This window comes from Prunus mume, linkage group LG5, assembly GCF_029339155.1.
Source record: "Prunus mume cultivar Tortuosa linkage group LG5, ASM2933915v1, whole genome shotgun sequence".
In the NCBI taxonomy this organism is placed as follows: domain Eukaryota; kingdom Viridiplantae; phylum Streptophyta; class Magnoliopsida; order Rosales; family Rosaceae; genus Prunus; species Prunus mume.
This window is the reverse complement of record NC_142702.1, coordinates 16855535-16879276: the sequence shown is the minus strand read 5'-3', so window position 1 is coordinate 16879276 and position 23742 is coordinate 16855535. Positions and strand designations below refer to the sequence as shown.

Here is a 23742-nt window from a genome sequence, read left to right as displayed (position 1 = left end):
CATAATATCAATCTAATTCCTTCCTCATGCCTGGGGTTTTCAACTATGAGAGGAAACTTGAATTCCTCACCGGAGATTAGCCGTCATCTCTAGCTCCTCTGAGAGACATCACAGTAAAAGGTCAGTTGTTTTCATTGTTTTCAATACAAATCTAGCCGTCATCTCTAGCTCCTCGGCTGTGAAAATTGTTGTGTCTCCTCTCCATGTGAAGCAATTCGATACTCTACCGGCTATACCTGGTTTTTTTGTTTTTTTACAAAGAAATAGTATAGCCATGTGGCGATACTCGGTTTTTCCATTTTTTCTAAAAGAAATAGTATAACTGGCGATAATGGGCTTTTTCCAATTTTTTTAAAAGAAATAATATAGCCGCGCGGCTAAACTTGGTATTTTCCTAATTTTTCAGCTATACTCGGTTGTTCACTAATTTTCTAAAATGAAATAGTATAGCCGCCCGGCTATGCTAGTTTTTAATTTTTCAAAAAGAAACAGTATAGCCGTGCTATGGTGGCCGTGAAGCATCAATGAACAAATGTAGCAATCCTGTATCTAAAGCCAGTCAGCTATTCAAATTAGTTGTGTTCATTTATGTGGGATCAATTTTTAATACATGATCCCTCTGTGATGTTTGTTCTTACATTATTGAGAATTTAAATTCATTATAAATGCAATTCTTTGGTTTTGAACATTATCTTCAGAATGGTGTCTGTTTTCATAAATTTTGAGGGATTCGAACACAATCTAAGATTGGTGGCTGTTTTCGTAAAAGAAATCCAATCTTTTTTTTATTTTTGGTCAATATGAACTTTCATTAAAGGAGGTAAAAGAAATCCAATCTGATATAGCTGCCACGCTTGGCACTCGCATGAAGGGGCGAGACTTGTTAATTCAAGGGATTCAAATTTAGGGCCTCATTTAACGAAGTGAACATCTGGTTAGACATAGACTATTATCAAAATAATAAATGAAAATTAAGGGTGCATTTGAATTCGACAACCAACATACAGAGATAAAATCTATGAAATGCAAAGAACATCATTTTGGCGATTGAAACGTAAGATGTATCTTTCAATGTGGGTCTACATATAATGGATCTTGTAATGTTATCTAAATTTCTATATCTTAGTTTTTTTTTTTCGAAAGTTAGGAAGGGGAGGGGTATTCAAACATTATCAAGGTTTCAAAGGGGTTTGAACCTAAGATCACTTGTATGCAAATCAAACTCTTTTTTCACAGGATTAGACTTCGTTGGCTTATATATGAGCTCTCCCGATCCAAATAAGTCTTCTAACTCCTTAAGTTTAAATATTTTTATTTTATTAAACATGCTGATCCACTATATTTTTTCTTTATGATCTTCCAGAGGCATGGGTGAAAATGTTTTAGTAACATAATTTCAAAAAAAGAAATTGCTTTCGATAAAAAGTTAGTTGGGTTTTTTTTCGTCCGAAAGCTAGGTTGGTATAAAAAAAAATAAAGAGAAAACGACAAAAATAGATTAGATCTAACGGACGGTCACGATCAGGAATAGTTGCTTAATATCGGACGGTCACGATCAGTTTTGCTATCACCGCGTCTAACGAACGCAATACTTCTTTCCTGGCGCCAGTTGGAAAGTCTCCAGCCTACGCCAACTATATATATACACATAGAAGATCAGCTTCAGGCCAGAGTGATCAAAGTTTCGCTTACAGTTAGGGTTTCAATCGCAACGAAAGCAAAAGGCATTTTCTTTCTTTCTCCGTGATCGTTTTCTCTCTCTTTGATCGTTCGTCCATTTGGATTGATTGTGCGTCGAAATCAGTCCAGACGATAATCGAATAGCTTCAAAGCTCAAAGCTCTCGCCCAATCGAATCGATCAGGTTTGCTTCTTCTCTTCACGCGTCTCTGCAATCGCATTGTTCCTTCTAGGGTTTTGTTCGTTTTCGACCGTTAATTGATACCCAAGAGGCTATTTTTTTACGCCGAACGCGTATTTCTTGAGGATAATGGTTTTTGGTTATGGGTTTGATGCTCGCTCAAGCTGGATATCTAGGGTTTCGATTTTAGGGTTACTTTTATTGTTGTTTAGGATACGCCTTGGGATCGGCGACTGGCTAGTTTGAAAAGTTTTCGAATTGATTTAAAGGATTTGAAGAATCCACCCTTGCTAGTTTCTCGATTCTTAGAGGGTGATCGTACGTCGATTTGGATTTCAAGGCTTATTGGGTTTCGTATATTTTTAGGGTTTTCTGAAGATCGATCAAATATTGAAATTCTGTTTGAGGAGGTGATCTTCGAAGCTGTCTCTCTGCGATTTCTTATTGGTTTCAAAATTTGTGTTTATAGTATGGCCACTAAGGTAGTGAGGAGGCACACCAATAGACCAGAAAGATCAGTGTATGCTCGACCCGCAGGAGGACCTTCAAAAACTGTTTGCGCCTTTTGGGCTGCTGGAAGGTGCACAAGGGAATTCTGTCGTTTCCTTCACGCGGATGCACCGCCTTCATCCATGAACCCTCAAATTTCAAAGAAGTCGTCTCTTGTTTGGACGAAGGAAGCAACTGCCACCGGAAAGGGCAATGCATGCAATGCTACTCAGAAAAGCAATGCTCCTCAGAAAATCACTGCTCCTCAGAAAATCAATGCTCCTCACGAAAGCAATGCTCCTCAGAAAAGCAATGCTGCCCAGAAGAGCAATCCTACTCCGAATAGTGTCTGCAAGTTCTGGGTAGATGGAAATTGTGTGAAAGGTGATCGATGCCGGTATTTGCATAACTGGTTCCGTGGTGAGGGGTTCTCCATGTTGGCAAAGCTCCAAGGGCACACGAAGGTATTTTTCATTTTGGAAGTATGTTTTCTTTTTTAATTTGTTCTGTTCCTCTTTATTTCCGAGTTTGGACAATCATAATAATTGTGAAATTTATGTTAACAGGCTGTCACTGGTATTGCCCTTCCTGAACGAACTAACAAGCTTTATTCAACCAGTAAAGATGGAACAGCCAGAGTTTGGGACTGCCATACTGGTGAATGTGGCAGTGTGATTGATCTTGGTGGTGAAGCAGGTTCTTTAATTAGTGAGGGCCCATGGGTTTTTGCTGGTGTACCAAATCTTGTTAAGGTATTTCATTGTTGTAACTGGATCACTTTCTTTTAGTAGCTTGGTTGGTTCAACTTCAATATGTATGCTGATTTTGCTTGATGTTGCAGGTTTGGAATACTGAGACAAATTCTGAATTCAACCTGGATGGACCTGTTGGCCAAATGCATGCTATGGTGGTTGGTAATGAAATGCTTTTCGCCGGGACACAGGTAAAGAGCCTAACAATTCTGCAGCTTTCCTAATTATTGCGTAGCTGGGATTTTAGGATATATGTTCCTCCTTGTATTCATAGTGCACCATTTTCAATTGATTTATCTGTTTCTTTTAATATTGCAGAATGGTGATATATGTGTGTGGAAAGGTAGCAGTGAAACTAATCCGCCATTTTATCCTGCTGCAACTCTGAAGGGCCACACTGGTGCTGTGGTATGTTTAACTGTTGGGCGCAACAGGCTTTACTCGGGTTCTGTGGACCATACAATTAAGGTAAGTTTGTGGCATCTACAAACAAGTCTTGTCAGTTTCTACTATATGTCCTCTCCTCTATTTACAAGAGAGGGAGCAAAATGATTTATTCCAATAATCTGATTATGGAGTGCTTCTGTATTCAAATTCCTCGTGTAATTTACTGTAATGTTCTTTTTGTTTCAGGTGTGGGACCTTTATACTTTGCAGGGTGTTCTGACACTAAATGGGCATTCTGGTGCGGTGATGTCTCTTCTTTGCTGGGATCAGTTCTTGCTCTCATGCTCACTGGACGACACGATAAAGGTGTGGGCTGCCACTGAAGGAGGTGGTTTGGAAGTGACCTACACTCACAACGAAGAGCAGGGTGTTCTTGATCTTGCCGGAATGACAGATGCAGAAAGCAAGCCAATCTTGCTTTCTTCTTGCAATGATAATTCTGTCCGCATATATGAACTGCCATCATTCACTGAAAGAGGCAGATTATTTGCAAAACAAGAAGTTCGGATGGTCGAGGTAGGACCTGGAGGACTATTCTTCAGTGGGGATGCAACTGGTCTCCTTTCTGTTTGGAAGTGGATGGATCCTCCCGCGGTCAAAGTGGAGTCTTCATGAGTTACTTTACTCCATCTAGTTTCCGTGAATATTTTAGACAAGAACATTTCCTTCAGTTTGCATGAGCCATTGCTATGGTGGCCGTGATGGCATCAATGAACAATTGTAGCAATCCTGTATCTAAATTTTTGACAGCCAGTCAGTTATTCAGATTTGTTTTGTTCATTTATGTAGGGATCAATTATTAATACATGATCTCTAGGATGCTTGTTCGTACACTGTAATGTACAGTGAAATTTTTCATTCAGAAAAATGATTCATTATTGAGAATTTAAATTCATGATAAATGCAAAATTCTTTGGATTTGAACTGTCTTTTTGGGTGTTTTAGTGAAACATAATGATAAATGCAAAATGTTTGAACTGTTTATATTGTCTGTTTAGTTTTGAATTTACATTGTGGATTATCAAATGTATGAGAGTCCGAGCAGAATTAATATATATAAAAGAAATCAATATTTTTGCTCATCACTATAACTCAGGGTATACTCAGTATTTGACATGTGTCCATGATGAGCTTAACCGTGGTTATGCCCATGGAGTGAGAGTACATCTTGGTTAAAGTGGTGAGCAAAAATGTTCCCATAAAAGAAATCCAATCTAATAGCTGCCATGCTTTTCGAGTTAGGACCTCTTCTAACGAAGTGAAAATATGGTTAGACAGACTATTACCAAAATAATAAATAAAAATGAAGGGTCCATTTGAATTTGACAACCATATACAGATAAAATTTATCAAATTCAAAGAACATCATTTTGACAATTGAAACGTAAGATGTATCTTTCAACTTCATCTTCAACCAGACAACCATATACAACCATATACAACTATATACAATTCTCTTGGCAATTGAAATGTAAGATGTATCGTTCTGCATATTTCCTAAGAATACTTTCTCCAGTAGCACTGGCTTCTTCAAGCATGCGAGAAGAACTACCAACTGACGCCCTTGCTTGTGCCTCATCATCAAAGTTCAAAGATTCTCAAAACATGAGCACCCTCCCCATTCTACATCATAAGACAAAGGCATATTAAACAAAGGCATACATCAGAATGAGGTAGTAAACAAAAAGTAAAAGGGTTGGGAGTTGCGTACAGCTCTTCCAAGCAACTCTGCCCTCTCTCTGGCTTCTTGGGCCCTCTTCTGATTCCTCAAATTATACTTATCTAGACCTTCTTTCAAAGACTGAGCCTCTTCCGCTATTTGTTCTAAAAGAAATACTATAGCCGCACGGCTATGCCCGGTTTTCCCCCTAATTTTTCAAAAAGAAATAGGATAGCCGCATAGCTCTTTTTAAATTTTTTTAATAAATAAATAGTATAGTCGAGCTGCTATACTCTTTATATATATACTATGATCCTCTTTTTCTTTTATATTTTTTCTCCGATTTTTGTTTATCGATAAGAGTAGTTTAGAGCATTATCTATTACTATTAGGCCATTATCCGAGTCCCTATTGTCCTTTTTTGATTTTTTACTTTTCCAGAGTTATTACTCTTATAAAGAATTTAGCAATTTCCCGTTTAATATTGTATTATACATGTACGTGTTAAAGAATCTATATCAATAATAAATCCGTGTTTTGTACACGTGTTAAAGAATCCGTAAAATTCACTTTTTCAAAAAAGCAAAAGTACAATACTCCTATTGAACCTGTACGTACCTAATTTTCATGTTTAAAACATGTATTTTTTACAAAATTTTCAATAATACATAGGAAATTCATGTATTATACACATAATTGTCACATATTATATAGTGACCGAACTTATAAGTTGTAATTTGCCAAAATTTTGCCGAATAAAACACGTATGTATTTTATTCGTATACCCTCACGGCTATACCAAATAAATATCTATAGAGTATAAAATAATGCAACTAGAAGGGTTTTTTTTCATAATTTTTTTATGCCAAAATTTAAACAAATAAGTATAGCCGCACGGCTATACTATGTACAACGTATAAACTAATGCACCTAGGAGGGTCCCTTTTCATATTTTTTTTTATTAAATAGTATAGCAGCTACTTGGTTTTTTTAATTTGTTTTTAAAAGAAATAGTATAGCCGATCGGCTATACTCGGTTTTAATTTTTTTAAAAATATATTAGGAAAGCGAGTAGAGCCGCACGAGTATACTAAGGGCCGTTCGGTAATGTTTTTAGAGCTTGTTTTCTGTTTTTGTTTCCTGTTTTCAAAAAACACGCTCGTGCATCGTTTTCGTTTTCCCTCATATTTGTGAACAAAAGTTGAAAATGAAAAAGTTGTTTTCAGTGATTTCATTTTCAGTGTTTTCCGAAGACACAAGAATGCATCCCATCAACCACTCTAGCTCTCTCTCTTGACAACCAATAAACCCACCAACAGGAACAACACCCATCTTCTCCGACCCAAAATAAACAAATCTGCAAATTAAGAAAAAAATACAGAGGAAGAAGAAGAAAAAATAGAGACAAGAAGAAGAACCACCACATACCCAACTCAACCACCATCATCACCCAATCAAACCATCACAACCATTAATTAGTGGATCAAGAGAGAGAGAGAGAGGTGGGTGTATGGGATTCATGCCATGGAAGGAAGGAGGAGTGGGTGTGGCTGGGAAGGAAAGGAAGAAGAAAAGAGGAAGAAAAGGAGAAAAAAGAAACGGCCTTATGTGAAGGAAAAGAAGAAGAAAAAAGGAGGAAAGAGAGAAAAGGAGAAAAAGAAGAAAAGAAAAAAAAAAGGAGATAAGGTAGTTTTTGAGCTTAAATTTTTTTCATTGTTTACAATAATTTTAGCCTCTAAAAATATCAGAATTAAAAAAATTAGAACTGAAATTAGCAAAAATACACCTGAAAAACAATTGTACTAAATTGTTTTGTTTTCTAAAGATGTTTTCTAATTAATCTATACGCATTTTCATTTCCTGAAAATGCAAATTTATTTATTGTTTTCATTCTCTGAAAATATTCTCAGAAAACATTCTCCGACTTTTTAACAAATGGGAAAAAAGTATAGCCGCACGGGTGTACTATATCTTTTTAAAAAATTAAAAAAACCGAGTATAGCCGACCGGCAATACTATTTCTTTGATTAAAAAATTCTAAAAACCGAGTATAGATGCGCTGTATACTATTTCTTTTATAAAAAAAATTGAACCAAATATAGCCGTGCGGCTATAGCATTTATTTTCGAAAAAAAATTCTAAAACCTTAGTATAGCCGAACGGCTATACTATTTCTTTAAAAAAAATTATAAACGAGTATGGCCGACCGGCTATACAAAAAAAAAAAGAGCAGAGCAACGCCGCTCGGATATACTATTTTTAAAAACAAAATTAGAAAAACGCAATCTGCCTTCTTTTTTTTTTTTTTTTTTTTTGTCTGCAGTGAGATTCTAATTTACTCAACTGATTTGTGAGTTCTGTTTGGTGTCATTATAAATGTGTTTGAGGACTATCTCATTTTATTTATTTATTTTTCTTTTGAGAAGGGAATATTTCATGTTTTTGGTAGTTCTGTCTTCATCCTTTTAACAATTTATTTTTTTATTTAATTGTTCATATAAAAAATTTAATATTCCATTACACCAACAAAAACAAAAACAAAAAAAACTCCTTTTTTTCATTTAGGTTTGTGTTTGTTGATGCTTTCACTTGTGTTTGTTGGCCTTTTGCCACTTACATGGCAAATAAGAAAATTTATGAGCCATGAACTTCATATAGACTACCCAACAAGTCACTCTGAACTCTAAAGTGAAAGGTCTCAATTCTTGATCAATCTAAAATAGAAAGTGAATGGTCTCATCCCAATGAATTAATCAGGCTTTAGATGCCAAATTTATGTCACAAAATAGTACCAACTTATTGATAGCATCAGCCCCCAAAAAGTATCATGTAGCGAAAATTAGTTTCTGCAATTTAGTCGACAGTCGACCATGCCTTAATATAGCTAAAATCTTGGATCCGTCACTACACAGGGCTTTCCAAGAGTACATGAGCCCGTTGGTCAGTTGGACTAGGATTCTAGTTATTTTAAATTATTAGCTTTTTTTATATTACTTCTCTTATTCCAATTAGGATTCGGTTTAATTTCCTGTTAGTTTTTAATTTCCTTTCTCAATTAGGTCTTCTTAATAAGCTGATGTACTCTAGTGTAAAAAGGCTATAAAAAGACTCGAGTTTCTTTGGGATTTTTGCCCTAGAACTCAATTATCGTCGTTCCAACTTCAATTCTATTGCTTTGTCCTTCTATTCTCTCTATTTTGGGACTGTTTGGGTTGCTGGACAGCAGCTTGTAGTTTCCTGGTCTTGTCAGTTGAATTCTGTATATGTATTTTAGTTTTTAACATGGTTAGCCCCAAAGACATACCCCATGAAATCTTGTTTGACATCATTGCAAAATTGCCTGTAAAATCTCTGTTGAAGTTCAGATGTGTTTGCAAGTCTTGGCATGCTTTAATTAGCAGCCCAAGTTTCATAAGCGCCCATCTCGAAAGGACTGCCATGAAAAGTGGTTGTGATTATTTACTTATGCACTCTGGCAATCCAGATTCCTTGTCAGGATTTTGTCCCGAAACATATGCTAAGTGTTTGGACTTGGATCTTCCTACGCATAGGAGTGGTTCCTCTTTCTACGTTTATGGTTCCTGCAATGGATTGCTTTGTATATCTGATACTACTAAGGAGACTACATATTTATGGAATCCATCAATCAGGAAGTTCAAGAGACTTCCTAGAGGTCTTATTCGTGTCAAGTATCGTTACAGCGACGTCGCTACCATAGCTCTTGGGTTTGGCCTCGATGTTGGTGGAAATGACTACAAAGTTGTGAGAGTTGGGGATTTTTTGCACGGCGTCTGTGTCGAGGTTTACAGCCTTAGGTTGGACTCTTGGAGAATAATCCATGCAGTTCCCCCTGTGACAGAAATATTTAAAGTGTTCTGGAGTAATAAATGGACTTACTTGAATGGAGTTGTGTATTGGATTGTACAGGAGTTTTTTCCAGATTGCAGATACATCATTTCTTTTGATATGGAGAATGAGATTTTCCAAAGGATTATGCTTCCTGATAGATTGCTCACAGTGACAGATTCAATTTCCATTAGGGTGTTGGAGAAATCACTTTCTTTGTTCCATCATAGACAAGAATCGGATCGTGGGTACCGTTACTACTATGACATATGGGTTCTGGAAATGGATTCCTGGAAAATGATTCGCACGATTCCTGTTCCGTCAGAGGGAAAAATTGCATGGCCATTGGCATTTACAGCAAATGGTGGTGTTCATTTTACGACCTACGGAAATTGGCAACACAGAAAGTTGGAGTTGTACGATCCTAAATCGGAGCAAGTTACGGATACTGGAATAAAACTTGGTAACTATGGCGGAACCAGGAGGAGGATCTATGGTTACAGTGAGAGTCTAATTTTACTCAACTGAGTTGTGAGTTCTATTTGATGTCATTATAAATGTCTTCTGGGGTAAAATCTGTTTTAATTTATTAATTGTGGCAATTGAGTCTTCGTCCATTTTCAAACTAGAAAACAAGTGCTAGTTTGCATTTCTATTTTGTTCATATCAAATTTTTAATCTTACACTATCGTTTTTTATTCAGGTGTGTGTTTGTCGATGCTTTGCTCTCCCTCTGTTGGCAAATCTTGCCGTTCACTTATCTAGCCAATTTTGTATGAAATTTGGTTTAGTTGTTGACATTGTGATATTAAAGCTATTAATCGTTGTCTCATCAAATTAGGGTTCTGATTTTGGTCGAAACATCATGGTTTTTCTATGTACCACATTTCACAATTGAAGATGCCAAAAGTGGGTAACAAATTGCAGCCGTTGGATGAATTGAAAACCAATCCAATGGTGACATTTGCCTATGCATTTTGTACATAAGAGGATTGAAGAAAAATCGAAAGGAAAAGCAAGAAAGTTGGAAAATAGTTGACCATACGGACAATTATCAGCCATAAACTTTTTATAAATTACCCAAGTCACTCTGAACTGTACGGTAAAAGGCCTCAAATTCTGTTGATATTATTCATTCATGTAGAATGCAGTGGCCGAATTAATTATTAATGCATGGCAATTGTTTTATCACAACACAATTCAGACTTGAGACTTTTTGCACAACATGATGAATGGAGATTGCACTAGTCCAGACTCGATTGATTGCTTTGTAACAACATGAAGAAACACGTGCATTAATCGGATTCTGATTAACAAAAAGTATCTTGAAAGGGTTTTTTCAATTTCTGTTAGTTAAAATCCTATTTCACCTGTACAAACAAACACACCTTTGGCACAAAGAAGGAAGAGAGAGAGAGAGAGAGAGAGAGAGAATCCATGCAAATCAAAGCTTTTATTAAGTTGTTTACCAAGTACAAAGGACTTTGCTTTGTGTACATCTGTAAACCTAGAAACCCAATAACAAAAATTCGAACATACAGGCAATTTGTATTTCCCTAAAGAAAACATTACACTCTTATAGTTATTTCTTGCCCAAAAACTTGACAAAAAAGTATATGCACCTATTAAAATCCAACCCAGCATTCGGTTGGCATCCAAATCCCGACAGGATTGGTACATAGAAAACCTACCAAAACAAAACCTGTGCAGCGATACAACTTCGAACCATAAAGAATTCCCTAGCTACTTGAGAAATGAGAATAAGTTTATCAAGACTGAAAAGAACTAGCTGTTATGACCTTGATAAGCAACCCTAATGAACAATCAATAAGTTACAAGGCCAAGCATGAGGCAGGTATTAGTAGTTACCTCCAAGCTTCAGAAGCTTTTAATCTGCAGGGATTGCTAATAAAGGAGATCTAACCAAATTTAGACTCCTGTGTGGACCTGTAGTGTATGCAAAGTCCAAAAATGATCCTCCCACATTTAGTATGGGATATTCCACATTAAGATGTGTGTACAAAGTGGGCTATTTACCAATTGCAGACCCTTTTTTGGCATCAGTAGCACAAAATCAACTATTTGCGATCCAGATTATGAAGTTTCAACAGTGCTGTTTCTGTTCATAGGAAGCATAGCAATGGATACAATTTATGTTTGTCAGCCCTTCCACTTGTCCATATTGTGTACTCAGTTCAATTAATCACCGACTCTCAAAAGTTCTTGGTCAAGGTTTGCAAGCAACTAAAAGCACTTTCACTAAGATAAACAGATAATTTTATTCTACTGGTAGGTCTACTCTCCTTAAGAAATGAAATAAAATCTAGTAATTATAGTATGCCATTTGAACCTTTCTTCTACTCATCCTTGTTTGTAATTTCCCATTAAGTTCAGATACAGTACCTAACTGTAACCAAGCATATGATTCCCAGACCTTAACAACCAATAAATATGTCAAAATGCAAATTTAACTCACTCCAATACTAAAACTCACACACAGGCAAGAGATTCCAGGTCAACCTTCTCAGACCCAATCTCGTACAATTCCAAGCAAGCTACACAGTTCCTTATAGCCTTCAGTTCCTAGTTAACCCACTTAGGGTTTTATTCATTGTTATGGAACTGAAATGATTAACTGGTGTGAAATGACCATATTTCGCTTTTATTATTGAAACCCAAAACCTTTCCAAAGGATTCAGCACAAAAAAATATCCAAAGTACCTTAAGAGTCACATTAAGAAAATCCCTCATTCTCTTGTTATAATCTACTATTCATAAGAACAAAGGATGCAGCATGACTCCAAGCTTTCCATCAGGTGAAGTTCTTATAGGAGACAAATTAGACGAAATATCATAAACTAAGCACTTGTATGTTTCATCTCTGAACAGCCTGAGTTTCCTGGCAGCGAAATAACTACAGCCTGACATAGCATCCAATCTTTGGATATCCAAGAGGGCTTGAACCACAACCCTATTGTATACAATGAAAGATTCTCAGCACATACATAAGCTCTTAGGGAAATTCTGTGTGTCCATAACTGTAGGCATCATAATGCAAAAGCTTCATACAGTCCACATCCTACAGCATCCTCTTGCTCATGTCAGATCTGTTCCATAGACAAATTCACTTGTAACCATATTGCTCTGTTTTCACCCGTGACCTTTTAGAGCAAAAGAAGAGAAGCCGTGCCTTCGAAAAACATAAATCTCCAGAGGAAAAAATAGTAATGCCTTGGGCACCTTGGGCTCATACTTAAGCATGCATCACTGACTTAATAAAACATGAATAACACAACAAATTAAATTACCTCAGTAGTACGAGCCAGAACCACCTGAACCCATGTAACTGCTTCCACCCACACCACGGCCAGAGTACATTGATGAGTAAGAGCTACCTCCAACCTACAATAGATAATCAAGAAACAATGATACATGAGACCGCTAAACAAAGAGCTATTCCTGTCATTACACCGAACAAGATCAGGCACATACATCACTGCCACGAGACATATAATCACCACCATAGCTTGATGAGTACATTCCACCAACATCATTACCGCCATAAGAACCTGAAGCCCAAGAAATGAAAAAACTCAGGCCTTTAAGTCTATGATTTCAACAGTAACACTATATCTCAGATAACCATCAATTCCAAACACACCTCCTCCATAGCCCATGCCCTGACGACTGCTATAAAGTCCATGTGAATCCTGACTTGTTCTGCTGCTTCCATATCCTAAACTAGATCTCCCCATTCTATCAAACACAACAAAGATACGTTAAAGGTAAGTTACGGCATCCACACATGTGAGAATAAAAGTTAATGTTCCAATTCACGGGACAAACCTATCACTATAGGCATCTCCATACTGAGAACCACTTGCATACTCGTAGTCCAACCGTGCCCTTGATTGGCGAATACCCCATCAGCATAACGAGGAGGAACGTCATCCTACAATACAAAACATGTTGCAAGGAAAACATTTAGCCCATATTTCATATTGGGCCTGAGAAGACCAAAGAAATTGCATTTTCATCTACAGACAAGGTCGCCAGTGACACTAACCAGTGCAGAGTATGGACGCTTTGAACCAGAAATAGAATCATAATCACGAGCACGACCTTCACGGTAACTTGGAGGAGGATGAGAAGGGGGAGGATGCCTTTCGTACCTTTGTCCATAACCCTCATCAACATAAGCTCTCCTCCCTCCTGTACGAGAGGTACTTCTTGGTGGATCAGAGTAGCCAGGACCACGTGGGGTATAGTCATCTCTATATGATTGGCGTCTCTCTGGAACAGCCCTTGAGCCATAATCAGCGGCTACTCTGCTCCTTGGAGGAGGAACCTCATCGCGCCTACCATATTCCCTCTTGAAGCTGCTCTTTGGGTATGCTGGGACTGTTGAAAAAAGCAGACCAATATAATTATTCCAAATGATAAAAATTGCAACACAAAACCAATTAGATAGTATAAATCCAAAATATTTCATACCAGGTGGCCTCCTATCATAGGACCTAGCTGGAGGAGGCAAAGGCCTGCCTCTTGCTGGATAAGGTGACATTGCTGGGCGTCTTTCTCTTAACCCAACAGGCCTCTTCACGCTGGCTGGTGGGATTCGACTTCCAACTCCCCTTAATCCACGCAGGGGAGGGAGAGAACGAGGTGTTGGGCGACCCCACGAACCCCTAACAACTCGTCCAACAGCCCTTGAAGGCCGATAATCTCCGCGCCCAACATGTTTTCCTTTACCTCTCTGAAGCGGTCTTGATAATCTCGCCCTGACTTTGGCCTAAAGTATGACAATTATTTATAAAGTTAATATCCAACTAAGGCCCATACACATCTACTTCATTGACAATGTCTAAAATAGAAATTTGCTGTTATCAGCCAACACACCTTGTTGTCTCCTTCACCTAACTCAGCATTGTTAATGCTTTTAGCACATGTCACTGCAGCATCATGAGTGTCGAATGTAACGAAACCAAAATCTTTCCTCTTAGCCGAGGGCATGTTCCGCGCAAGCTCAATCTTTTCAACCTCCCCATATTTCTTTAGAAGTTCTTGGACATGATCCTCATCCCATGAAGCAGGTAAGCCATCCACAAAGACAGTTTTAACCTGCATCTCAATATATGTGATCAGCAGTTCCAACATCACCTAGGAAACTCCTCTAAATGACATAATAACACTACATAGAGGAAAGGCCCTCAAACCCACTATACTATACATGGTTGTTCTTATTATGGCCAACAGAGGAGAAAAACTTAACAAGATTGATAGAAAACAAAAATAAAAAACTAAGAAACATTACCTGAAAAAGCAACTCTGAAGAATCTAATCCAACATTTTGTAGATGTTATGGTAATTTGACAAACAAAATTAGAAAAATTACTTCTACCATAACATTAAAAGAAAATAATCAAGACAATCCATCCACAACTCCTAATATTAATGGAAAGAGATGTTACGAGGGCCTTTATGTACGTCACACACCATATCACTAGAAAAGAGCAAGAGAAAGACGATCCATCCAGGATTCCTAATGTCTATAATAATGCCGAAAATTGACATTACCTGTGCCATGATTTCATCACCAGGGTCAATGAAGGAATCTGCAAAAGAAACTTTTGCAGGCCTGTCAACTCCAAACACTATATCTCTTTTTTGAAGTCGCTTAAAAGCATCCATGGCATCTGAACGAGATGAAAATTCCAAAAAAGCAAAGCCACGATTCATTCCCACGTTGTTAGTGTCTTCGACCAATGTGAGATCCTCAACATTATCTACTCCATAATGTTTCAACTTCTCTCTCAACTGAAGCCATAGCCATCACAATAAGTCAGAAACTCTTAAGCAACTCCTGATAAGGCCACTGAATTCTAAAACGAAGTAAGCCAAATATACTTACAGCATCCTTTGTCCATGTCTTGCTTATGTTCCCCAGAAAAAGGGTATCACTGTCTTGACTTGGAGTAACACCACACTGTTTTCCATTAATCTGGAATTGCAATCATTTAAAGAATAGAATTTAATATGTGAAGAAACCAGTTTCCATTCAAACTATCAAGGGATCAAAAATTACCACTGGATGTTTAAGCTCTGTAACAGCTCGTTTTGCTTGTTCCACAGTTGCAAAACGCAAGAATGCAAATCCCTTGTTCTTCTTTGTCTGAGGGTTCATCATCAGCCTGACCTCAGTAACTTCACCAACTACGGCGAAAGCTTTCTTAAGATCAGTCTCACTTGCATCCTTGTCTAGACCACCAACAAATACTTCAAACTCCTTACGCTTTCGTCTCTCCTTTACAACTTCATGGTGCTCCTCTTCTTCATCAACCGTCTCTGCATGCTCATGCTCATGCCCATGCTCATGCTCATGCTCCTCACCAGCATGCTCCTCATACTCTTCACCCTCAAGTTCTTCATTGGGATCTTCCAATTCCTCCTCAGCCATATCACCTTCTTCTTCACCTAAATTCTCCAGAGGTTCTTCATCTCCTTCATCTTCGACCTCCTGGACATCCTCTTGTTCCATTTCCTTCTCATCATAATCAACCCCACCATCTTCTTCAGGTTCATACTCAGCTTCGTTATCCTCCAGCTCTAATCGTTCATCTTTTTCATAATCATCCATAGACTCCTTAACCTTATCTTGTTCTGCCATAAAATTAAGGTTGATGATCCCTTTAGTTAAAAGAGACTCATGTTCTACATTATGATAAAGTAGATTTCGCATGCAATTTTATAAAAGACATTCTTGTCCTTCTCAAATAAACACATTGAATAATACCATGACCATATATTAACACATAACTGAGCCCAAAAAAATAAATCACGATCTGCATTTATAACGTCTGAAGTGTCATGCTTCCATAAGAATCAATGTCTTAACCAACCATTGATCCAAAAACAATGTCAAAATAAGATGATCCAAATTTAGAATGCTTAAACTTCCATTCTGCCCACCTCATGAAAAGCAGCTGCTTAAACCACAACTGAGCTAAATCCAAAGAGAGAATTTATCCGTGTTCACAATACTTACACTCATTCTAGATCCATAAGAAAACCAATTTATTAACACATATGTGAACTGGAACAAAGTCAATAGTCCACTTATACGATGCTGACACCGTCATTCTAAGCACCATTCAAAAACCAATTGCTCTTGAAAGAACAAGGTGGCCACTTCTATTAAAAGCCACCACATATATATGGAGAGGAAAGAATTACTAGGTTCATAAAAACAGCGAATTTCCAGCTAACCATTTATGATATGTAAAATAAATATTTCAAAGTTTATCCATTGGAATTCTTTCTACAGTATTGTCCTTAGTTAGCTTCACTGTTATTCCAAGCTCTGGTAACCATCCCACACGATAAAATTATAACTTCATAAAATTTAATAAAGAAAAATTTGGTCACTCCCCACCCATTAACACAACACCCCTGAGATAAAATTCTCAATTAACAACCACGTTTACAAACAAAAATATTAAGACAACAAGATCCTGACAACATACATAAAATCATGCAAAACATACAAGAATGACAAATCAAGAGAAGGAACTTACTTTTTAATCCATTCAGCTCTGATTTTGCATCATCTTCAATCTCTGAAAGCCCTGGCTGATCGATAACTGTCGGTTTCTCCTCAACAACCGGACTTTCCGCCACAATTGGCCTCTCCTTAACCTCTTCAACCTTAAGATCCTCTTTAGCTTCCACCACCGGCACATCATCGGGAGCCTCAGCCTGTGCCTGGCTCTGAGCCTTGGGCGTCCCCCTGGTGACTCTCGTCGTCCTCTTCGTTCCGGCCGCTGCCGCACCTCTCTTCACCATCCTCGGAGGCATTGTTTTCGCAGTCAAATTGTCCAAAACTCAAATTCCCCAATCAAAACCCAAAATCAACCTCCTTTTTCCCAAATTGAACAGGGAACGAATAAAAAATCCTAGTTTCACGATCACGATTCGCGGGAAAGAGAGAATCGAAACCCTAAATAGGATCTAAACCAAAAGATCAAAAATTTCGATGTGTACTGTTTATAGAGAGAGAATTGTAGAAAAAGCCCTCAAAATACGCAACTGCGAGTCGAACAAAACCCTAAATACACAGTGAGACGAAGACCAAAACGCAACCCTAATTAAAGAAAGGTGAGAGATAGACTTGGGACCTTACGAGTTATATATATGCGAAAGAATAGGAGGTGCTTTGGGTGTTTATACTTGGACAGGGATTGTTAGTGTGAGTGAGTTACTTGACAAGTGGGAACCGATAATTGGTTAGGCGATGTAGGATGTGGGACATAGAACACGTGGCATATTTTCTGTAATGTGTATACAGAATTTCTGTGATTTTTTTTATTTTTGTCAAAGTTAGGACGGAGAACGGGTTTTCCCACCCATATCAAGCTGTTATAATAATTTGAACTTACGATCGTTAGTCTACAAGTTAATACCATTTTTTATTAGGTGCTATAGTTGGAAAAGTCACAAAGATACTTTAGTTTAATTGTTTGGTGCACTAAAGAGTAAGATGCTTGGTTGTTCTTTCTGAAATATTGAAAATAGGGTCTTGGATTTTTCTTCCAACTAATTATTGCATTTTTTTTTAATTGAACCGAATTCTCCTTCTTCTTTTTTGTATAGTTTTTTTTTAACACAAATTTAAGTTTTTTATATTTTAAAAAAAATGTCTTATTATCACCACAAGAATTGAAAAATCTCTTTCCGAAGATTGATTGGGCTTGTCATAAACATTGTACGTATTTATTGGATAGAATTATTAAAATTTTAAAGAAAAAAAAAAAGAAACTATGGAGCTTTTGGAAACTTTAAAGGAAGGTATAATCTAAATATATATAATAAAAAAAGTTCTTTGAGTGTTATGAGAAGGTATTTCATGGCACCTCTTTTCTTTTTTCTTTTATAGTCATACTAGCATTACAAACTTTTATCTCCACCCACAAGGGCAAAGTCAATGCCCAATGTTGATGATGTCTACAAGTCCAATTCATTCATGGATTCTTTTGTAATTAAATTTTCGGATCACTTCTAAAATTGTGTCATGTGTCCCATTAGGATTTTCATCAGATTTCAGATAAAATTTTCACCCTCTAAAATTGTTATCCAATGTGTAAGATTTTCTTATTTTTAAAAATTAATAATCTCTTTGTGTGTGGTTTTTTTTTTGGAATTATGCTTTTTATATGCTTTTATGTATGTTTGGTGTGTTGTTTGCTTGGGTTTTTTTAAATTAACTAAAGTTTTTAATAAATAGTCATTTTATTTAATGCTTTTTTTATTGAATAAAAAGAAACAATACAACAAATTAAAGGATAATACAACAATACAACATCAAATGTCTCCTAATGGTTTTCTCATTTAACCAATAAATTGAAGGTTATTCCAATAGGCTGAACATATGGCTCGGTCATTCTACATTTTGTGCCATTTGTTGTTGCAAAAAATGCTTCCTCTCGTATGTCCATTTCATCTCTTTTCATTTTCATGTGAGGTGCTCTTAGATTTGCTCCAATAATTGTACAATTCATTGGTCGAATGCCCATCTCTTGGCCTTTGCCGCCTTTCTCCCAATGACGTGTGGTGACTCCGTTTCCAAGACGGAGAATCCCTCTCAATCAATTAATAATTTTGAATCTGAACAATCCTTCACACTGGAAATGCTATGCCCCATCTAACATTTGTGCTTGTACACCCAAGAAAATATATACTTTGAAATGCAAAAATAAAATTGATTATGCAAAATATAGACAAATTAAAGGTGCACCAAGAAAAAAATATAAGAAAAACAAATAGAGCAATAAAAAAATGACACCCTCATCGGTCAAATTTTGAAATGTTCTACCAAAAATACCCTTGGTACACCCTAATACACTATATTACACAACACCCTAATACCAATCATAAACCAAGTTCTCTTTTTATAAGTGTTATACTTTTCCAGCCCTTACTTGTTGCAATTTCTACACTTATGAATCTCAATGTCTACAATTTATTTAAATTTTTTACTTTGGCAGGAAAGCAAGGGCATAGAAGACTTTGGTGATGTTATTAGAGAAGCCATTGAAAATCTCAATGTCTGCAATTTATTTAATATTCCATACTTTCTCATCTTCTTCAACCTTAAATTAAGTAACCTACTTGTATGATTATTTGTTGGTTGATATCCAGCTTGATGTCTTGTTTGGTTATAATCTACTTGTATTCAGTGACTAAAATTAATTCTTTTTCTTTTGTCATGAAGGCTATATTGCAGCTGACAAAATCAAGTTCATTTTTCCTCCAAGTTGATCTATTTAAAGTACTTGGGAAGTTTGCCTTATCATATGTTTATGAAGATCGCTTTTTACTCTGCAAAGGGAAAATTCTTCTAGTCACTCATCGAAGATTGATACTATTGCAAGTAAGTTAGCTAGATTAGAATCATTGCTATCTATCCCTTCATATTTGTTGTACACCATTCAACGACACCTCCTTACGCCTTCGTTAATGCTCGGGCGTTGTTCGTGGGCACCAAGTAATATGAAAACTTCTCTATGTTTGATTAGGATTGAATATGGTGAGTAATGTGTACTTATTAAAATTATATTTATTTCACAATTCAATATATTCTTTTTGGTCATTTTATATTAAGGTAAATTACTAATTTAATAAATAGTTTGGTAATAAGGTGTACCCAATTAATTTTAGGGTTTGTTTAGCAGTACTCAAATTAATTGATGATGTTCATGCCCCCATTGATTGCATGGAGGAAGTGCCATATTCAACATATCTTTTAAGCCTTATGGACCTACTATTGAGCATAAGGCATGTTTGGTGGGTTAGACTGGACTGAATATTTTCAATTAAAATGGACATAAGTCCTAGCCATTGTTTGGTGAGCTTAAATGTATCTTGGATTGGATATGGACATGAGATCCATATCCCAAATAACTATGGCTCCAGAACCCAAGCCCATATATGGGTTTAGAATCCGAGCCCAGATATGGGTTTAGAATCCGAGTCTTTTCCAAAGACACACCTCTTCTCTTTTCTCTCGGCGAGCATGCCTCTTCTCATATGTTTCTTCTCTTCTCTCTCTTCCCCTTTCTCTTCTCTCTTCTCTCTTCTCCTCGTCTCCTCTTCTCTCTTTCTCTATCTTTGTGATTTTCTCCTCTCTCTTTTTCTTCTTTTTTTCCGTAGAGCCCCATTTCTTCTTCTGTTCATCTTCTTCTTTATGCTCCCTCATATTTCAAGCAATCTTCTCACTTCAATCTCTCTCGCTCTCCTCTTGGAAATAGGAACAACAACAATGGAAGGAAAAGGGTGGGTTTGAAGATAAGGGGAAAGGAGATCTTGGACCATAATTTTTTTTTTCTTTTTCATTTTCTAGGTTTTGCGCCTAAACTCGAAATTGTCCTTTTCTTAATGAAAGGATATTCATTGTCTCTTTTTTTTTTTTTTTTCTGCTTATGTTTGTTTCTAGTTCTGGTAAGAATCCCATATTTTCTCCACCTCTCTATTGCCTTTTGGCTTCAATTTTTTTATTTTTTATTGTTAAAAGTGGTTAATAGGTTGATCGAATTGATCTCAGTTGTTTTGAGTAAGTTAGATATGTTGGGTTAACTTTGTTGCTTATTCGATGTAGATTCCAATCTTTTTTCTTCTTTTTTTGAGACAGTCAGTTCATTAACTAGCCTCCTTGCACGCTTGCGAGGCTTTTTAATCATGCAAGATATGCGCGACTTTTTCGTAAATATTTTTTCGCAATTGTATTTATATAGATGTTCATTTCAACAATTTCATATTTTAATCGCACGCGTGTGATAAATCGTCATCTTAAAAGTTTTCCTTTATCGCCTGTGTTTTTCTAGAAGTCCATCTTAGCAGTTTCTTTTTTTCTTTCTTTTATAGCTTGTAAACTATTAAGATGGAGGTCTAGAAGAATACGGTGGATGAAGGAAAACTTTTAAGACAATTATTTATCACATGCGCGCGATTAAAATATGAAACTGTTAAAACAAACATTTATATAAATACAATTGCGAAAAAATATTTACGAAACTTTGAAAGTCACACATAGCTCGCGTGCAGGAAGGCTAGTTTTTAGAATTAGGAAAAATTAACATGGATAGTTATGTTCCATAAAAGTAGGAACTATTATCTTATTTTGTTTTTAATTTTAATTTTTTTAATATGAAAAAAGTGAATTTACCATATTATCCTCACTTAATTAATAATTTCAAATCTTAATGCTTGAATTAACCAAGGCTATTTTCTGGTATTTTGAATGTTTCACCATTCTCTACATTTTGCTATATATATATATATATATATATATATTACTGAAGTCCCAATCTCTTTGAATGTATTGGTTCTATAATAATTTTTTATATAAATATTGGTTTTGTAATTTGATACATTTTTAATTAATTTTTTATGATATTAAATAATCTAATAAACAGTAAATTAATTTTGAAATTAAAAAAAAATGAAGTCCAATGTTGTCTAGTGTGGCCTTGTACCAAACAATAGATTGGACTTAAGTCCAGTCCAGTCTAGTGTTCTATCAAACAACTCAATAGGACTTGAAGTCTAACCTAGTCCAGTCCAATACTTCAAGTTCAATCCTAACCAGTCCAGTTCAGCTCACCAAATAGGGCCATAAGGAATATGAAAATAGAGAGTCAAACAAGAGTCGAATTCGAGCTATATTGAGACAATTTACACAAATTTTCTCTTATAATCATGAGAAAATATATACACGCATTTGGAGATGTCATTTGCAATCCAAAAAAGTACAAAAGGATGTGCATTCTCCGTATTTATAAAAAAAAATAAAATAAAAATAAAAATTTATAAGGATAGTGCAGTTTAAGGAATGAAACACATTCACTTTTGTATATGAAAGTTTATGTTGGATTTTTCCAACAGTATCATCAACCAATCTTATTCTATATCATTAGTATATATTGAATATTTGTTGGTATCAAGGTGAGATATGTGAATTAGTTTGGTAAGAAAGGCATGACCCCTCCACTAACCAATTTCAGATGAATCACAAGGCAAGGCAAAATGGCCCAGCTGATGGGCCACCTTATATTGTTTACACTTGGTTTAGCATTTTTTTTTTCATTTGATATGTTTTCTAGGATTAATATGAACCGAAGAACTTTTATCTTGTATCATCATATTTTAAATATGACTATTATATTTGTAAAGGATTCACTAGTGTAGTAGTTTGGAGCAATTACTCTCCCAGAAAAAGTCTTGGGTTCGAGTCCTAGCATCCGTATAATGTATGTGAATTTAGTATGTTATTGCCCCTATCAAGAGAAAGGTTATCAAACAAATATGATTATCATATTTAAAATAAACTAAACTTCTATATGAAAACTTACTTAAGAAATAATCATAACATTTAACTTATCTTCAAATTCTAGTGGTTACGTCACTATCTCAACGAAATTCAACATCTCTCAATAGAAATCAATAATTATTCAAATTCTTAATGGAGATTAGAAACTCACCTCTTGTGACAAAACCTCACATAGTAGTTTTTTAGTCTACAGTTTTTACCTTTTAGGCCTCCCAAAAGGTAACCAACAATTATTTGTTATGTGTAATGTACAAAAAAGTTATAATGAGGAGTTTAGAGTGAGGTGTTTATTTGAAGGGTTCAATCCCAACATCAACAAATGTGAGGAAATCAATGGATTTAAACATTTTAAATGGTTTGATGGTTGGATTGAATCCCTCAAATAAGCTCCTCAGTCTAAACTCCTCATTGTAAAAGCTCCCGTTAATGTAAAACTAATAAAAAGTGCACATGTTGGTATTAAAAGGGAAAAGATTAAAATACCTTTAAAAGGTCGGACTCCTCATTGTAGAAGCTACCGTTAATCTATATATATATATATAAGTAAAAAGCAGACAATTGTGAAATATTTAAAATTCCAGAAAATGTCATTGGTTAATCCAAACATTAAGAATTAAAATTATTAATTAAATAAGAATAATATGGTAAATTCACACTTTTTCATATTTTGAAAAAGATTAAATTAAAAGAAAAATCAGATAATGAATCTTATTTTTATGGAACACAACTATGCATTATCTTTTTTCATTCTAAAATAAATTTAATTTTTTTTTAAAAAAATAGCCTCTAAGCTGCGTGCATACACATGTTGGTATTTAAAGGGAAAAGATTAAAGGGAAATTGGCGGCTTTACCCCTGGCTCACCTAATTTATTCACTAATATCCTTATTTTGAAACTCAATCACAAATGCCCTTTATAAAAACTCCATATTGACTATTGCCCATCCTTCACTTAGTTTTTTTTCTTCTGAGTCATTGCTCTATGAAATCCTCTCATCTCTCTAGTCTCTTCCTCTTCCTCTTCTTCCTTCTGCCCCTTCTTTCACTTTTGTTTAGTCGTTCTGAGCTCTCCTAAATCCTCTTTCACAATTTCTCAGTCTCACTCTCTCAGCCCTCCTCTCCTCTCTTCTCTCTTTCACTCGCACCCACATCGGCGACGACGACCCCACCCTTTCCTCCTTTATCTCTCACTCTCTGTCACCTCCTTCGACCTCCATGCCTGGAGATGGAGTCTCAAGTAGCCAGCTTGGCTTTTCTCCTTCACATTTGGGTTTTCTTCTCCTTATTTCAATTTCATATATGGGTTT

At 36.0% G+C, this 23742-nt stretch overlaps 3 protein-coding genes across 4 annotated transcripts; 2 read left to right on the top strand and 1 right to left on the bottom strand.

Moving 5' to 3' along the window:
* Positions 1-1645: 1645 nt before the first annotated feature.
* Positions 1646-4472, top strand: LOC148917153 (zinc finger CCCH domain-containing protein 48-like). Of its 2 annotated transcripts, XM_089052654.1 has the most exons (6): positions 1646-1863; positions 2330-2831; positions 2916-3101; positions 3191-3292; positions 3420-3569; positions 3735-4472. In XM_089052654.1, the coding sequence occupies exons 2-6, from the start codon at positions 2331-2333 to the stop codon at positions 4161-4163; spliced, it is 1368 nt and encodes a 455-aa protein (XP_088908780.1). In that variant the 5' UTR covers positions 1646-1863; position 2330; the 3' UTR covers positions 4164-4472. The 2 variants fall into 2 exon arrangements, with proteins under 2 accessions (XP_088908780.1, XP_088908781.1); XM_089052655.1 differs by having other exon boundaries at positions 1648-2813.
* Positions 4473-8232: 3760 nt separating this feature from the next.
* Positions 8233-9756, top strand: LOC103331560 (F-box/kelch-repeat protein At3g23880-like). The gene has a single exon (XM_089053084.1). The coding sequence runs from the start codon at positions 8491-8493 to the stop codon at positions 9580-9582; it is 1092 nt and encodes a 363-aa protein (XP_088909210.1). The 5' UTR covers positions 8233-8490; the 3' UTR covers positions 9583-9756.
* Positions 9757-10488: 732 nt separating this feature from the next.
* Positions 10489-17239, bottom strand: LOC103331553 (uncharacterized). Its single transcript, XM_008234185.3, is given in 13 exon segments — positions 10489-12161; positions 12363-12456; positions 12547-12623; positions 12716-12810; positions 12901-12979; positions 12982-13006; positions 13121-13455; positions 13549-13846; positions 13954-14175; positions 14632-14871; positions 14966-15055; positions 15140-15714; positions 16629-17239. Coding segments are annotated over 12 exon segments (2409 nt in total). The 5' UTR covers positions 16909-17239; the 3' UTR covers positions 10489-12161; position 12363.
* Positions 17240-23742: the final 6503 nt, after the last annotated feature.

Coding starts and splice junctions, on each gene's coding strand:
- LOC148917153 (XM_089052654.1), top strand. CDS start 2,331: ATGGCCACTAAGGTAGTGAGGAGGCACACCAATAGACCAGAAAGATCA. Junction 3,293..3,419: donor TGCTTTTCGCCGGGACACAG/GTAAAGAGCCTA, acceptor TTAATATTGCAG/AATGGTGATATATGTGTGTG. Junction 3,570..3,734: donor CTGTGGACCATACAATTAAG/GTAAGTTTGTGG, acceptor TTTTTGTTTCAG/GTGTGGGACCTTTATACTTT.
- LOC103331560 (XM_089053084.1), top strand. CDS start 8,491: ATGGTTAGCCCCAAAGACATACCCCATGAAATCTTGTTTGACATCATT.